The following is a 17,543-nucleotide window of genomic DNA, read 5'->3' on the forward strand; positions in this document are numbered from 1 at the left end:
CGATTGGACATTGGTTCTAACATGCTGCGTTGGTTTTGCTCATACCTCAATAATCGCCGATTAGCAATCAAGATAAGTGGGCATGTATCCAAAAAGTTTACTTCATCTGGGATTCCACAAGGCAGTCATCTTGGACCTTTAATCTTCCTCTTGTACTTCAACGATGTGAATCTTTCTTTGGAATGGCCACGCTTATCTCTCGCTGATGATCTCAATCTGTTTCAAATAGTTCGAAGCAACGAGGATGCCGTTTTTCTCCAACACCAACTTGTTTTTTCCACAATTGGTGTCAGGTAGATCGAATTGCTTCGAACATCGACAAATGCTCATTTATCATGTTCAAACGCATAAAAGATACAACTACCGCCCACCGAATAGAAGCAGTACCTACCTTGGAATAACCCTCACAAGCTGCCTAGCCTATTCATTGGACTCGACACTCTTGGCATTCGATCAAGATTTATCCCTTGCTATATTGATCGCCGACATATTATATATTGAATCCTGTACTCGTGAGTAAAATTTTTATTTTGAGATGAGATTTTAATTTTTTTTCGGACATGAGAACGTCAATAATTGAGTTTATGGTTTCCATTACAATCAGACCATGAAAATTGAGGATTTCGTTCATTGAACAATGAATTTGCAAGCGAATTACCACAATTTATACAGAGGCGATTTGGGCCTATTCTAAAACCGGGAATTATTATCTCGCAAACCGGGAAAAGCCACTCTGAAGATGGCTACTTCCGGTTTATTGATATTCCTTGAAAACCCTTACAATATGGGTATTTTCGAAATGGATTTGATGTGTAGATATCGAAAAGGTTGTTTGAGGTCGATGCGAAATCCAAGATGGCGACTTCCGGTTTATTGATATTTATTTGAAACCCTTTAATACGTGTATTTTCTAAACGGGTTTGCAGAGCAGATGCCGGAAAGCTATGTTTGAGGTCGTACTAAAATCCAAGATGGCGTTTCAAGGAATATCGATAAACTGGAAGTTGCCATATTAAATCAGGCATCCAAATAGAGATGTGCGTAAAAAATTTAACGGATGTTAGTCAAAGTGATCACCAATTCGCCTACGGAGTCGCCCTGAGCAACCCATCAATCGCTTATGGACTCTTGCATTCGAGCTTTCGTGCAATGGTGATTGGATGTCTGTTCTGCTCTCGTGTAGTGTCAGTAGCGGTTCCCAACTGGCTAAGAATAACGCTACAGTCCACCTGTCCCAGTTGTATAAATCCACCAAACAGGTAAGCCGTGTCGAATTTACTTTTGTTCCGTCTGTCAGGATGCTTTAAAGGTCCTCAGTTCAAATGATTCACGGTCGAATTTAGTGATCGCATGTCGAACTTAAATTGAAGATCTCAGCATTTCAAATGCTGTTCACTTCTTATCGGTATCCATCGGCCATTATGGTATTACTGAAAATAAATGGGCTGATGACTTTACTAGAGCTGACGCTAAAAATGATTTCGTTGGTCCTAAATTAGCTTTTCCCCTGTCAATTAGTTGGATAAAACACTTGCGCTCAGACAAGAGCATTTTTACCAGATTTGATTATGAAAATTTCAAAAAGTATAATGCATTTTTCCAAGCATTATTGCAGTATTTTGGTCAGAGCTCTGACTGGACATTGCAAACTCAACGGTACTTCATATCATCCGGCATTGACGCAACTACGTATCCGGGTTTTCGGTTCTCCATACATGGCTGAATCTGTGTATGGGGAACTAAAATTAAAGGATATTCTATCGTTTCTCACCCAATGTGGTAAGGAGATATACTCAGAGAGGTTTATCGTATTTTTGTATTGATCTTAAAAGGTTTTAGAGGGTCGAATTCACTTCGGGAATGCAGAATGATTTCGCTTTTGTAAAATCTCTAAATCCTCTCGAGGGTTGGAGGTTTTATTGAATGTGCATTTTGTCACCTGTAGATCGTTTAGCATCCTTTCGGGGTACAGATATTTGTTTTTTTATTGTTTTGTGTTGGTTTCCCACCTCATCCACTTCACAATTCCCTTTCCATCAGAAAAATTATAAGAAGCCACGGCAAGGCAAATAACTAGAGTAACGTGCCACTTGCGCCAATTAGTTCTGATTCCTGATGCGTGTGATTTTGATAAGAGCAGTGTAGTCCTACGTCAACGATTCGGACAACCCCAAAGGGAGGAGTGTCCTTTTTCGTTAGATTCTAATGAAAAAATTTCATTCTGTGTTTTCTCGTTTCAGGTGGTGCATTCAAAACTATGCCCCAGAGTCCGAAGACAATTGCTAAACAGCAAGACCAATACCAAACGGTTACGACCCCAACCACCATTAAAACAGAGCCGACAGACATTCTGTGCAATAATAATAACAATAACAACATGAACAAAATTTCTTCGAATGGCGATATTTTCAACTTTTCGACCGCTTCGATCAAAGAGCTTCAACAGCAGCAACAACAGCAGCAGCTCCAACAACAACAACAACAACAACAACAGATGGTCTCATCGGACAGTAAATGTAAATCGATAAGTTTAAATCCCATTTGCTATACTATCAGCTCGAATGTCAATGGTAACACTTCTAACAACAATGCTACCAATAGCTGTACTACCAGTGCAAATGCTAACAATAGCAATAACACTATACTGATGAGCATGAAACAAGGTAAAATACTAATGGATGTTATCACCACCACCACCACCTCTAATCGTACTACTACTACTAATAATAACAATAAAAATAATAATAATAATAGTAATATAAATGATCTCGCTCACCATCCTCCAACAACAACTCATCTAGATGTTAACCATCATTCAACTCATGAGCTTTCATCATCCAAAACACTCTGCATCCAAACTAATAGTGTCGATAATGAAAATGCTACTGCTACTACTACATGTGCTACTACTACTTCTACTACTACCACTGCTAAGTTTCCCACTAGTGCTACTACCAGTGTTGTTCATGTTGTAAATAACGATAGCAATAACAGTAATAATATTAATAATAATAATAATAACATTAGTACCAGTAACGTCATTGTTCATCATGCTAACACCACAACCACTACCACCACCACAGTCAATAATAAGCCATTGAATGTTGTGAATGTTGTAACTGTAACAGCAAGTCCCGGCAGCAACGGACTGACCAGTACTAGTGTTAGCAATACCACCAATACCAGCAGTAGCGGTAACAGCACCGGCGGTGGTAGCATGGTTTTCTTCAGTCCAAACAGTGCAATTCTAAGGTCAACGATTGGCCAAAATCAGACGCAGCTTCAGCAATCAACAACCAAGTCACTGATAGGGAAAATTAAGCTCGAAAAGGATGACAGCTCACCGACGGTGTTGTATGAAACAATTCTGATCGAAAGACGTGAACCACGATCGGCACTGATTGCCACTCCGATTGCGACAGCCAATTCCACAACAGCACAATCCACCGGGACTGGCATCATCGTTCTAACGCCAGCTTCCCTGAACGAACTACTCCAAAGTAATTCCAGCATTCGGGATGTCAGCAATTGCAAGGACCAAATGCATCCTCCCATCGCGAAGAAGCTACTGCTTGCTAGTAGCAACGGAACCGTTGCGGGACTTACGCCGACTCCACCAACTACCCCACTAATCAATAATTTGTGTACCAATCTCCTAACCACTACAGCAAATTCTTCTTCTACTACCACTACTACTACTACTAGTACTACTACTACTACTACTAATTCTAATAACACAACTAACAGCAAAAACCACAACCTCAACCATATCAAGCAATCGATTATAATGCTAAATCCAACAAATTCAACAGTTGTGCCCTCGCCATCGGCATTAGGACTCCAGCATAGTCAGCAACAGTATTCCTCCGCAGCTGGAGGTGTTGGCGGAGGGACCGGAGCAACCGGTGAGAATGGCGGCCCGGCTGCTATTCTAACGCCGAACCAGTTGCTGGCAGCCGCGGCCGGTCGCCAGAAGTTCATGCTGGCAGTGAATGCCAACAATTCGCAGGTGAGTGGTGGATTCCTTTTTTTTCGGAATGATGCCATGTCGTGGTTTAAGCTAATCGTTGGCTCCGTATCGTTCGGGATGATGGTCGATAACCAGTATGAAACGGGTCTTTTTAAACGAATTTCTTTGCATATTAGAGTAATTGAGTGCTCAAAAGAATTTAGTAGTTGACCAATCTAAATTCAAAGAACGCTGTAACATAGGTTTTCAACTAATGACAGCGTTAACTGAGTTTTGACGTACTTAATGTATATCCCATTCATCGTTTATACCTAATACATCATCATATTACTTATACTTTCATAAATATTTTTTAGATAACTTTTTTTCTTTAATAAAAACAATAAAGTTTGCTTGGGCATAAACAAGCATAACTTTTTCGGTTTGTAACCAGCTTTGAGCTAAATTTAGAAGAATTTATCCGCTTACTTGCATCGTCGCTTTAGTTTGAAATTTAGAACGTATTTCACCCTGTAGCTCTGTAAACGGAAGTCGGATCCGAATAAAATTCAAAAAACCTTTAGTTTGAGCCTAAGTTTGCGAAAATCGGTTTAGGTATCTCTTAGAAAATTAAATAAATTCCGTTTTTGGAATTTTTGATTACTATTCCCGGTACTTTCGCCACCGGGAACAGGAAAACGATATATCCGAAATTTGACCAGCAATCAGCATGAACTACAAATTGAAACAGTTGGGAGCCAAATTTATAAATACAGAGTGACAGGTGGCCGGGACAACCGGGAAAAAGTCGTGAATTTCAGTGTAAAACAGGGGAAAATATTACAATTAAACGTAGGAGGCAATACGCAATTTTCGAGCAAGATATTCAGTAAAAGTGTTGATACAGCTTGTCCCATGTTCCCTTAGTTATTTGGAGATTTGTGCCTTGCCGTTGCTACTCATCATTTTCCTAATGGGAAGGGTACCGGTACTCAGGGACCAGCATAACCCAAAACCATTTGTATGGCCATGAATTATTAAGACGAATTAATTGGAATAGTTTTGAGTCCAATTTTGAAGACTTTTTGGTATCGTTATTTTCTATGACGGGTGGAATTTTAATAACTCATCACCTTGTACAGGGTGATTTTTTAAGAGCTTGAGAACTTTTTTAAACAATAAAACGCATAAAATTTGCAAAATCTCATCGGTTCTTTATTTTAAACGTTAGATTGGTACATGACATTTACTTTTTGAAGATAATTTCATTTAAATGTTGACCGCGGCTGCGTCTTAGGTGGTCCATTCGGAAAGTCCAATTTTGGGCAACTTTTTCGAGCATTTCGGCCGGAATAGCCCGAATTTCTTCGGAAATGTTGTCTTCCAAAGCTGGAATAGTTACTGGCTTATTTCTGTAGACTTTAGACTTGACGTAGCCCCACAAAAAATAGTCTAAAGGCGTCAAATCGCATGATCTTGGTGGCCAACTTACCGGTCCATTTCTTGAGATGAATTGTTCTCCGAAGTTTTCCCTCAAAATGGCCATAGAATCGCGAGCTGTGTGGCATGTAGCGCCATCTTGTTGAAACCACATGTCAACCAAGTTCAGCTCTTCCATTTTTGGCAACAAAAAGTTTGTTAGCATCGAACGATAGCGATCGCCATTCACTGTAACGTTGCGTCCAACAGCATCTTTGAAAAAATACGGTCCAATGATTCCACCAGCGTACAAACCACACCAAACAGTGCATTTTTCGGGATGCATGGGCAGTTCTTGAACGGCTTCTGGTTGCTCTTCACTCCAAATGCGGCAATTTTGCTTATTTACGTAGCCATTCAACCAGAAATGAGCCTCATCGCTGAACAAAATTTGTCGATAAAAAAGCGGACTTTCCGAATGGACCACCTAAGACGCAGCCGCGGTCAACATTTAAATGAAATTATCTTCAAAAAGTAAATGTCATGTACCAATCTAACGTTTAAAATAAAGAACCGATGAGATTTTGCAAATTTTATGCGTTTTATTGTTTCAAAAAGTTCTCAAGCTCTTAAAAAATCACCCTGTAGTTCCAGAATCGAAATCGGATAAAATCAACTAATTTCGTATGGGATCATAAGTCCATTAATTTGAAATTTTGTCAATAATAAAATACGTTTAGGTCTTCTTTGAGAACACGATTGAGCTGCTCTATTCTCGATACTTTCGGAACTGAAATTCAGTAATTGGTGTAGCCGAAGTCAGTTAAATTCATCTAAGGAACTGTAAACCATTTCATTTTATTGGAAATTTTTGATAATCAGTGCAGCCATCTTTGAGATATCATAGTGCGTTCCAAATAACGTACCTTTCGGGATTGAAAAGCGAATTCCGGTAAAACTGAAATATGTTTATTCGGTCATCGACTATCAGAATCTACAAACCCGATGAATTTATATGAAATTAACATTTTTACACTAATGACCCTGCATCTCTTGAACCGGACGTCGGATATGATTAAAAAACGTGCTTAATCCACCTAGCAGTGAGATGACACCTTTTTTATCAATCCGCATGTGTTAATTTTCATGACATTGTAATAATGTCCGTAATGTCTGTAATGTCGAAACTGTAAATCGGATCGAATTTGAATCTAAAAGTGTGACAATCGATTAAAAATTCCATTATATGTCGAAGTAATTTCCACTTTAGGGTTTAAGGTACTTCCAGAGCCGGTATTCAGGAACCAGTATAACCCAAACCGATTCGTATGGCCATATGACGAATAAATTGCAATATTTTTGAGTCCAACTTTAAAGCTTTTCGGGATTGTCATCTTCTATATCGTTTTGAATTTTAAAAATTCATCATCCTACAATTCCAGAATCGGAAGTCAGAATTGGATAAAATTGGATTTATTTTAATTTGAAATTTTGTTTCTGAAATTCGATTTGGCTTTTTTTGAGAAAACGATTGAGCTTTGAGAAGCGATTCAATACTGGAACCGGAATTCGAAATTCGGTGTAGCCGAAGTCAGACAAATTCCCCTGATTAGCTGTTTACATTTGTTTCAAAATGTTTGAAAATCAATGTAGACATCTTTGAGGAATCGTAGTGCGAATTGAATTTTTGGGTGCCTTCCGAAACGAAAACTGAATACAAAAAAAATTAAATAAGTTTATTTGGTTATCGACTATCTAAATCTGCTAACCCGATAAACCTGATTAATTCATGTGAAATAGACATTTTTATACTAATCACCCTGTATCTCCGAAACCGGACGTTGGATCAGACTGAAAAACAAGATGTTTCAAAGAATCTTAAATCTTTCCATTTGAATCCTAGATGATTCTTAGATTTCATTTGAATCTTAGATCGGTTCAGCCATCTACGAGAAAAATGAGTTACACAGTTTAAATTTCGTTTCACATATCATCCTGTAGTTCCGGAATCAGAGGTCGGAACCAAACATAATTTGGGAGTATACGACTTTTTATATGAATTTGAGTTTGTAGAAAACGGTTGAGTCATCTCCGAAAAAAAATTGAATAAAATTATTTATCACACACGCATTTGCTGATCTCGACGAACTGATTCGAATGGTATATGGCTGTTATGTTCTTCCAGCATTTATTGCTGTAAGTAGTTTAAATCAATATAATTATGGAATTGCTTTCAACTCGAAAATTCTGCCATCATCTGGTTCACATATGGCATATTCGAACGATTATGTTGCCAAAAAAGAACCGTGCTAAAATCGATCCAATGCAAAATATCATGCTGTACACAGTCTTTTGGGTACTCAGAAATAAATGTATGTAACAGTATAAAAAATCGTGTTTTATGTTGCTCCCGAGCTTTTCTTTGCCAGACAGCGCTCAAAAATTCTACTGCTGGAATAGGGGAAAAAGTCGCTTACACAAAAATTTCGATATCTCCGTTAAAAATGGACGGATTTCATCAATCTATGGCTTGTTAGATAGCTATTACCGTGCGGAAAACATTCTGCTAGACCACCATCTTGAGCCATTGTTCCAACAATTAGCTTTAAACAACGAAATTTACTCTAACGTTTGCTACCATCGCCTACGCACACGATTTCACCGCTTGTTCTAACCGTCACATTTTCTCGCTAACACCGAATTTTCCTGTCTATCTCGATTCCAGTTTGCATTCGTCCTACCCGATAGCCAGCAATACGCGCTTAACGACCGCTCGAAACTGTACGCCAATGTGTCCGTCTCGTCATCTACCTCTTCCTCATACGTTGCTTCCTCTTCGACACCTTCTTACACCACCTCTTCCTCTGCTTCCTTATCCTCTTCCAACGTGCCAGGACTATCCGCTTCAACCGCTTACACACTAACCCCATCCTCGATGGTGCAGGGCCAGCAACTGAAGCCAACCATATCGTCAAGTACAACCACAACAACACTCCAGCCAGTACAATATTTGATACAGGGAAAGATACCGAATCTTCTGATCTCTGCCGCCACACAGGGCTACCAACAGCAGCAGCAGCAACAACCACCACAGCTAATCACTATCAAACAGGAACCGCCCGAATCCCCTGGTGGTCGAAATCTACCCGCAACACCAAATTCCTGCTCGTCTGGTACCCAACTGCAAACAACGGATTCCGGAGACCAGCAAATACCGGTCCCTGCAGGAACACCGGACGAAACTGACGAGGATTTTGAGGCTCCCGAGAGTAAAAAGTTTATTCTGGCTCCTACTCCAGCACAGCTCGGGCGAGCACCGCTACAACGGCGTCAAATGAGCACCAGCGGTACCCCGAACAATGGCTCTGGGGGGCTGCAATCGAACGTCGGCGGTCATAATCGTGACGACAGCAACAACGGACCATCATCACAAATGCCATCTGCACTGCCAACGCCCACGTCAGCCTCGATCGACGAATTCCAGAGTCCACAAATCTCGCCAACAACCAAAACGAAGAATTTCTTCAAGAAGGTCAAACCGGATGATATGGATAAGTACGGCTTTCGTCTATATCTACTTTCACTGAGCTAATCTGGAGTAACCGAGTTTTGTTTTTCTTTTTCATTCTCATTCGTTCAGTGTCCTTAGGCAGGTTGATTTTGAAAAGAAATTTAAAACGCTACCCCAGTTCAAACCAGAGGACTGCCAGTCACCCAGTGCAATCTCAGTGCCATCGTCTCCCCGGGTTTTTACCCAAAATTATCGTAAAAAGCAATCGCAACAACAGCAACAACAACAACAGCAACAGCAGCAGCAGCAACAACAACAACAACTTAATACACGTAAGTTTAGCTTCTAATGTGTAGTGAGATTTATTGACTGAATTCTAATCTGACAGTGAGGCATGAGATAGGAACTTGTGAGCATTGAATTACAGTGAGCACCTCATCGTCGTAACACTAATTCAGTAATTTCTTCCATTCTAGCTTTGGAAGACGAACACCACCACCACCAGTCTCAACAACAACAGCAGCAGCAGCAGCAACAGCAACAACAACAACAGGTCCAACAGCATCATCAGCCGCATCCCCCGCCACCACTTACGTCGGATAGCAGCGCACCGTTGTCTTCCACGGCAACACCTTCCAGCTCCTACATCATTGGCAATCGATTCTTCGGACCGGACTTCAACATGGAACAGTACAAAGGTAGGGACAGTTCCGTTCGCTTCCGACTCACGGTTCGAACAACCTCTGACTAATCGAGCAAAGGTTTCTTCTCTGTCGTAGACATGTCCGCAGATAACGCGGACCGCTCGCCCCGGACACCGAAAACGCCGTCGGCTCGGTCAGTCAATTCCGCCGAGGAGAAAGGGCACCGAAAAATACTCGAGCAACGACGCAATCTGGTGATGCAGCTGTTCCAGGAACAAGGCATGTTCCCATCATCTCAGGCGACCAACAACTTTCAGGTATCTAGACGGACAATGGTCCCGAAAACGAAACCCAAAACTGATCGACATTCCTTCTACAGTTGGCCCACAGTGACATCTTTCCGAACAAGCAAAGCTTACAGCTGAAGATCCGCGAGGTTCGACAGAAATTTATGGCCCAACCTCCGGGTTTCACGCCGCATTCGGCCGGGCCGATGACGCCGACCGATCTCGGAGTTGGTAAGTGGAAGCGAAAATAGATAGGCTGCTAGCGTGATTACACATTTTTATTTTCCAACATACTTTGTTAAATTTTGGCAAAATCTTTTTGAATTCGTTTTTTTCCTGTTGTATCAAATATGTTTTTTAAGTTTGATGCCTTTCATGAATTGTACAATGCGATCAAAATAATCGGAAGCAGCCATCGAAAGTTTCATGATATGAATAATATAATGACTAACTAGGCCCTAGTTGCCCACTATTATATGTACAGAGAGATCTCATTTATGATCAATGAACAACCTATCGTTTCGTTACATACTCTAGTTATTTTATTCATAATTACACATTATTGTGATCTAGTTTTGAAGAAGTTGGTGAGCTGGGCTAATAAATATTTAAACTACGAAAAATGTTTTCATTTATTTGTAAACTAGAAACCATTCTTCCGATTCGGTAAGTCCTTGTCTTCATCTGCTTTGCGTTAGCTGTCGGTAGAAATAAACATTATTGTTTATATTGATATATCGTCCTTCGCAAAATTCTGGTGAGTAGAAAGCGGGTACCATTCGGTTATCTCAGAAAGCAACCCAATTGAACCAAAATTCCATAATGGTCGTATGGCTTTCTATTCAAACATCATTTTCAAGTCTGTTTTTCTTGACTACTGGTAAAAGCCGAATAATTAATACTGTTTCATATGTCGTGTTCATACGGCAGCACTCAACATAAGTAAATTGCTTCTTTAGAATTTAATTTCATGAAAATCCCTGTTCATAATAATAGAAATAAGAACCCATGAGTTCGTTAACCCTCGCGATATCGTCGCGGTCTATCAGTCTTCCACGGGAATGGCTCTTAGTGCCTTTTTCGATTCGACTTTTAACTCTTCGATCTACTCGAAACGCATTCCCCAAAGTAACGTTTTGAGTTTGGAGAACAGCAAAAAGTCACACGGAGCCAAATCAGGCAAATACGGTGGTTATTATCGCATTTCGAGATTGATGAAAGTCATGAGAGAGATCAAAGTCATGAACAGTGCAGTAAAACTTCACTCTCTGACACACACAATGTTTGCTGACGGCCCGAACGGGCAGCATTCAGTTCATCACTCGTTTCTCTTCAATCGAGGCTCAGTTTAATCACCGTCAGTTGATCTCTAGAAGTAACAAAATATCTTTTTCAATCGTGTGAGAGCGGCCTTCAAATGAGGTTCATGTAAACATTCGAATTGGTTCAAGATAATAGATGAAAGACTAATCAGATAGCTGAAATATCAATCACAGAATACACACAAATTAATTGTTTCCTCCTTCAGTTTTCATTTTTAATACTTTACTCCATTTATAATTCTATTCGTTCGAACCTGCTTACTACCAAGAGCGAAGACAATGAAGCAGCTAGACTACTTGGCACTTGAAACTGAGCAAGCAAAACTTCAAATGACTAGGTACGATTATTCAACTGACGATGAATTCTGAGAGCTTCACTTGAAAATGGCTGCGAAAGTCAAATGAATTAGTAGGGATACGCTGACGGTCAGCGACCATTAATTTCATTTTCATCTTATATTATTCGATCGAACGGAGTTGTTGTGGAGTTTCCTATTTTCACTGCTATCTCACAACCAATAAAGTTCTACCGACATCCAAAAAGCAAATGAGAGCGTTTTAGGCTTTGTACCACGCAGAATTTGTGTTGTTATTGCTGATGGTACTTTACGCCCAGATTCGTGTAAAGCACAAGAAGAAATGATCGATTTTCGACCATGGTTTATCTTTTATGCTCGTCCAGTTGAACATCGGGACTGATATGTACCTGACTACCAAAACCGTCGTCGCGAATACGAGAAAGGCAAGAAAGCGTTTGCTAGTTTCCACCACTCTTTCCGAACATTTATAAAAATTCAATTTTTGAGTTATTTATGGTTATTTCACACTGTTGAAAATTTAATCCTAAATTGTTGATCGTATTTCTGATGTCATGGAGAAATAATTGTGTTGTTGCGTTTAGTTTAACTCGAGATATTCACGATTGAGTTCTACTCATTCTTCCACAGGGCAAATTTTGAAAAGGCGGCCCATAGTAATGAAGGACGTGTTCACTTCAAAATATAAAGCGACGACGGTTCAATGAACGAATGTGCGATAGGTAAACCAATGGCCCCTCACTAGATGTAATTTTCTTCAAACCACATAGAAAACGTTCACACCCTTCATGGAGTAACACTGAGAAGGTTTTATCCATTCCAAAAGATTTGTACTCAACTGCCGTTCGTTGCGTTGAAGATGTGAAATTCAGCTCGGAAAAGACATCTCTGATTTAGTCTCGGGACTTATTGATCCATGTGTTAAGTACAAATCCCACAGTAATTTAACGTTGGTGATAGAAGAGCGCGTTATTCGCAAACCAGTGTGCCACGCGGTTTTTCAGACGCCATTTTGATATAAAAATAAACAATGGACGAAGGTGAGGATCCACCGGATAATCCGGACGAAAATGAGGACCACCGAAAATACGGAAATGACAACAAAATCCCGGAGAGGACAAGACAACAGAGCTATCGGGAACCAAATCACAAACGAATTTCATATATACCGTACAGAATCTACGTCGAGTTGCGGAACAAATATCAGAAGATCAATACATTTTCCCCAAGAAGACGTACTCTCACCGACTCTTTTCAATATTTACACGTTTCCCTTGCACGAGATCAAGGTTGAAGGCGTTGTATTGGTTGCATCCCATGCGTATGAATCAGCAAGTTCTGTACATGATGAACGGTAAATTCAAAAACAGGAAGAAAATATTCACGGACGCATCTAAAGATGTAGATAAATGTGGTATAGGAATCTATTTTGAATTTTCCAACCAAAGGATATCACGTCACCTGGAGAAAGAAACAAGTATTACAAGCGCTGAAATCATCGCTATACACTCAGCAACTCAATTAACACTCCTAATACCAAGCCTAAAAAAGTTACGCGAAGCACCAGCCTAAAAAAAAGTTGGAACGATAACATTGAGCTATCATAGCTCACTTGTTACTTGACCAATTTCGATAAATTTTTCACCCTCGAATTTTGTGAAGTTTGTAGATTATTTTAAGTATATCATTATTGACGATCTTTTAGGAAAAACTAATGAAAATCTAATTTTTCCCGTTCCAAGTTTTTTTTAAAGCTCAAAATGTGCCCTATCTGCATTCATGCGGCACCTGCATCGTGAATCGGATATTGAGAACTTCAACTTTACCGAGTCATAATTTTGTTGTTAGTCAACCGATCTTAAAAATTTGTTCACCATTGGAAAGGTACTACTTCCACAAATAAATTGCACTAAAAAAACTAAAAATAGGGCTGTCTACCCAAAGTTATAATGAAAACTGTAGATAGATGACCTAAGAAAAGATGAGACTTTTTACAATGATCGTAAATATCTCGAAATTCAAAGCAATGATCTATATATTTGTATACATCATTCGATTGCTAGTGATACCAGCAACAATTTTCGCTCAACTACCATTCCTGCTCAATCAAAAGAAAACATTAAAAAATCGATGAATTTATAAATATATATGAGTTTTTAATTTTTTTCACATGTTTGTATATAACTCAAAAATTAAAGCAATGACATGTACATTTTTTTGATTCAGAATATTGGAATCATTACCAGAAACAATGTATTGATGACCAAAATTATATATCCGTTCATAGAATCTCAAGAAATTTGGTACAAATACAGAGAATTTCTATTATTGGGAAAATTTGGCCAAACAACATGAAATCAAAACTTTTAAATTTCATGACATATTTTTTTTATTAGTTTAGTTGGAAATTTATTATAAACAAAATTCATAAAAAAAACTGAAACTTGGATTTCACTGAATATCTTAAAAATTTTGGTAAATATACCTAAACTCTAAAATAGTTATATTTTTGTATTGGACAAACGATCTAAATAATTTTTATGCACAACCCAAACGCAATTGATAACTACTAAAATTCTGATTTTGTTTTAGGTTTTCCGTAAAATCTCAAAAAATCGGTGGAAGATCGGAAATTTCAAAATTTCTGTTATATATTGCGTTCCAACGTTTCAGTAAATCAAAGTCAAAATATTGGAATCCGTTTTGATTTCATCTGTTTCAAAGAGACGTAGAATTTGTTTCTATTAATAAAATAAATTTTGCGACAACACGAAAATTTTAAATTATTTCAATGGCTTTGTACAAAAAGAAATAGAACGTAAATTTATACGAATTCCATATACTAATCCATGGCCAAAGAAACCAACTAAAATTAAAAAAAAATATTGCTTGATTTTTGTTTTACTAGCAATTCAGAACAAAAACATATATCTTAAATTTTCCGCTATCCTAAACAACATCAATTATAATCGATAGAATATTAAAATTTAAATATCACAAACTTGGAATTATTTCGGAATGAATAGAATTCGAAAATTATTTGAATTTCCTATTAGTAAACAATTTAGAAAAGTAGAATTCTGAATTTAGCACAAAAATCAAACGAAATTAAGTAAAACTTGTTTTTATCCACCTAGTGGTGTAATGATGCTCTTCCCATATCTCTCTTATTCTCATATAAAAAATGTATTCTTCAAACAGTTTTGTTTGATTTTTGGAAAACATGAAAGCTAGTGCATGAACTAGTGTAACCTACAAAATGAAACAGTTCTCAAATCGGTTAGGCCATCTTTCTCAGTGAAGTGAGTTCTACTATTTCAGGTACTTATGAAATTGGAATCGGCCCGAATATTGGCTTTGAAGCAGCCTTTGCGATTAGAACCAAGCAACCAATCTATTTGCAGCTTACAGTTGTCTTCGTCTCGAAAAACAACCTCTTCGTTTGAATGCTTTTTACTGAATGAAACCCTGCACCTATGTTATCGGAACTAATTGGCTCAAGTGGCATGTTCCCTAGTTATTTGGAGCTTCGTGCCTTGCGTAGCTTCTCATCAACTTCCTGATGGGAAGGAAAGGATAGGAAACAGCACAAAACATAAAGAAATAAATCGTCCTGCATCCCCGAAAGGATGCTGAACGATTTGCAGGTGCCAAAAGGCACGGTTGATAAAATCTCCAACCACCGAGAGGCCTTAGAGATTTTACAAAAGCGACACCATTCTGCATTCCCCGAAGAATACAGAACGATTTCTTCCCGAATATGCACTTGAATTAATTTGACACTTTAGAAGACAAAAATACCTTATTTTCATATATAGCTAAATGAATGACTTACATGATACGAATATTTTCCAATGAAAAAACCCAATGTATGAACATGAATAAAAAAATTTTAAAAAATGTCTCCTCCGCCTTTTTTTATAAACATGCTCGAAAATATTTTCTGTCAAATACAAAAAACGGATTTTTTTTCGTTTGCCTCAATGTTAGATATAGCAGTTTAAAAATAACCTGTTTTTGAACTAGTTTTGCCCATAACTTCGGTTCAGAAAACGCTACCTGAATACGCCAGTCATTAAAAAATTGGTTTTAACAAACTCTAAAAGATGTTCAAAGATACCTATACGAAAAGAGAAAAATATAAATGCTAGATCAAAAAATCTGATTTTTTGAGGAACACCCTAAGTTGCTCTTTAAAAAAAGGCTGTAACACTAAAACCGTTGCAGATACTACTATGGTGTCCTCAGCAAAGCTGCTCGATATAAGTTTATCTACAATTTTGCTGAAGAATGCAGTCCTCTATCTCAACACATCCGGAAAATAAGTTTTGGTTCACCTTAATAATAAGAGCCACCCTAATACCATGTACATCGACATATCTTCACTGATCATTTGTTTTGAAGACATCATAGCTCTAAAGTATAAGGTTAAGCCACAAATGTTTTTGCCCCCCTAAATTGTGGATCGGATCCACCACTGTGCAATGCAATTTAACTCGGAAATTTTAAAATTTCCGATCTTTTACCTATTTTTTTGAGATTCTACGGCAAACCAAAAACAAAATCAGAATTTTAGTAGTTATCAATTGCGTTTGGGTTGTGCATAAAAACTATTTAGATCGTTTGTCCAATACAAAAATATAACTATTTTAGAGTTTTAGGTTATTTACTAAAATTTTTAAAATTTTCAAGTTTCAAGTTTCAGTTTTTTTTATAAATTTTGTTTATAATAAATTTCCAACTAAACTAATAAAAAAAATATGTCATGAAATTTAAAAGTTTTGATTTCATGTTGTTTGGCCAAATTTTCCCAATAATAGAAATTCTCTGTATTTGTACCAAATTTCTTGAGATTCTATGAACGGATATATAATTTTGGTCATCAATACATTGTTTCTGGTAATGATTCCAATATTCTGAATCAAAAAAATGTACATGTCATTGCTTTAATTTTTGAGTTATATACAAACATGTGAAAAAAATTAAAAACTCATATATATTTATAAATTCATCGATTTTTTAATGTTTTCTTTTGATTGAGCAGGAATGGTAGTTGAGCGAAAATTGTTGCTGGTATCACTAGCAATCGAATGATGTATACAAATATATAGGTCATTGCTTTGAATTTCGAGATATTTACGATCATTGTAAAAAGTCTCATCTTTTCTTAGGTCATCTATCTACAGTTTTCATTATAACTTTGGGTAGATAACCCTATTTTTAGTTTTTTTAGTGCAGTTTATTTGTGGAAGTAGTACCTTTCCAATGGTGAACAAATTTTTAAGATCGGTTGACTAACAACAAAATTATGACTCGGTAAAGTTGAAGTTCTCAATATCCGATTCGCGATGCAGGTGCCGCATGAATGCAGATAGGGCACATTTTGAGCTTTAAAAAAAACTTGGAACGGGAAAAATTAGATTTTCATTAGTTTTTCCTAAAAGATCGTCAATAATGATATACTTAAAATAATCTACAAACTTCACAAAATTCGAGGGTGAAAAATTTATCGAGATTGGTCAAGTAACAACTGAGCTATGATAGCTCAAAGTTATCGTTCCAACTTTTTTTAGGCTTGCTGCTTCGCGTAACTTTTTTAGGCTTGGTATTAGGAGTGTTAATAGAGGAGATAAATGCCCACGACTGTGTCATATATATTGACTCCAAATCGGCCTGTATCATGATAAACAACGTTAAGAAACACCGAAAGGGAGAAGCAATAATAGTCGAAATCATCGAAATTGCAGCAAGATTTAATATCAGTATGCAATGGATGCCTAGTCCAGGGTGGCAAGTGAATTAGCGATTTCAATTACCCGGTTTTTTCCCGGTTTTCCAGTTGCGCGAGACTAAAAATTCCCGGTTTTTTTTAATAGGCCCAATGTTCAGGTTTTTTAAAATCAATTTCTCTCATTCAAGCTTTAAGTTGAAATCCCATGTCCAAAAAAACATCGAGAGTTGAGAAATAAGTATTTTTCGGGTATCTCCTTGGAACTATGATTGAAAATCTCATCCACAGTTTGTCCCAACGTTCATCTTCTGAACTAACAGTACCATCCAGCCCAATGTATTCCATTTTTCTCTTGTCTTTTAT

The 17,543-nt window shown here is 37.8% G+C and overlaps 2 protein-coding genes across 19 annotated transcripts in view; both read left to right on the top strand.

The window, feature by feature from the left end:
- LOC131430710 (putative transcription factor capicua) overlaps positions 1–17,543 on the top strand; it is a 152,343-nt gene that overhangs the window by 127,830 nt on the left and 6,970 nt on the right. For 12 of the 18 annotated variants that reach the window (XM_058595884.1, XM_058595877.1, XM_058595879.1 and 9 more), the window contains 6 exons: positions 2,241–4,009; positions 8,094–8,923; positions 9,009–9,211; positions 9,356–9,577; positions 9,641–9,840; positions 9,903–10,041. In XM_058595884.1, the coding sequence (XP_058451867.1) occupies positions 2,241–4,009; positions 8,094–8,923; positions 9,009–9,211; positions 9,356–9,577; positions 9,641–9,840; positions 9,903–10,041 (3,363 nt within the window). The remainder of the gene's footprint in view (positions 1–2,240; positions 4,010–8,093; positions 8,924–9,008; positions 9,212–9,355; positions 9,578–9,640; positions 9,841–9,902; positions 10,042–17,543) is intronic. The other 6 variants (XM_058595892.1, XM_058595893.1, XM_058595894.1 and 3 more) reach the window with 6 other exon arrangements.
- LOC131430720 (sex-regulated protein janus-A-like) overlaps positions 1–17,543 on the top strand; it is a 428,138-nt gene that overhangs the window by 10,343 nt on the left and 400,252 nt on the right. The window lies entirely within an intron of this gene.

The sequence above is a fragment of the Malaya genurostris genome, chromosome 2, assembly GCF_030247185.1.
Source record: "Malaya genurostris strain Urasoe2022 chromosome 2, Malgen_1.1, whole genome shotgun sequence".
NCBI lineage: Eukaryota > Metazoa > Arthropoda > Insecta > Diptera > Culicidae > Malaya > Malaya genurostris.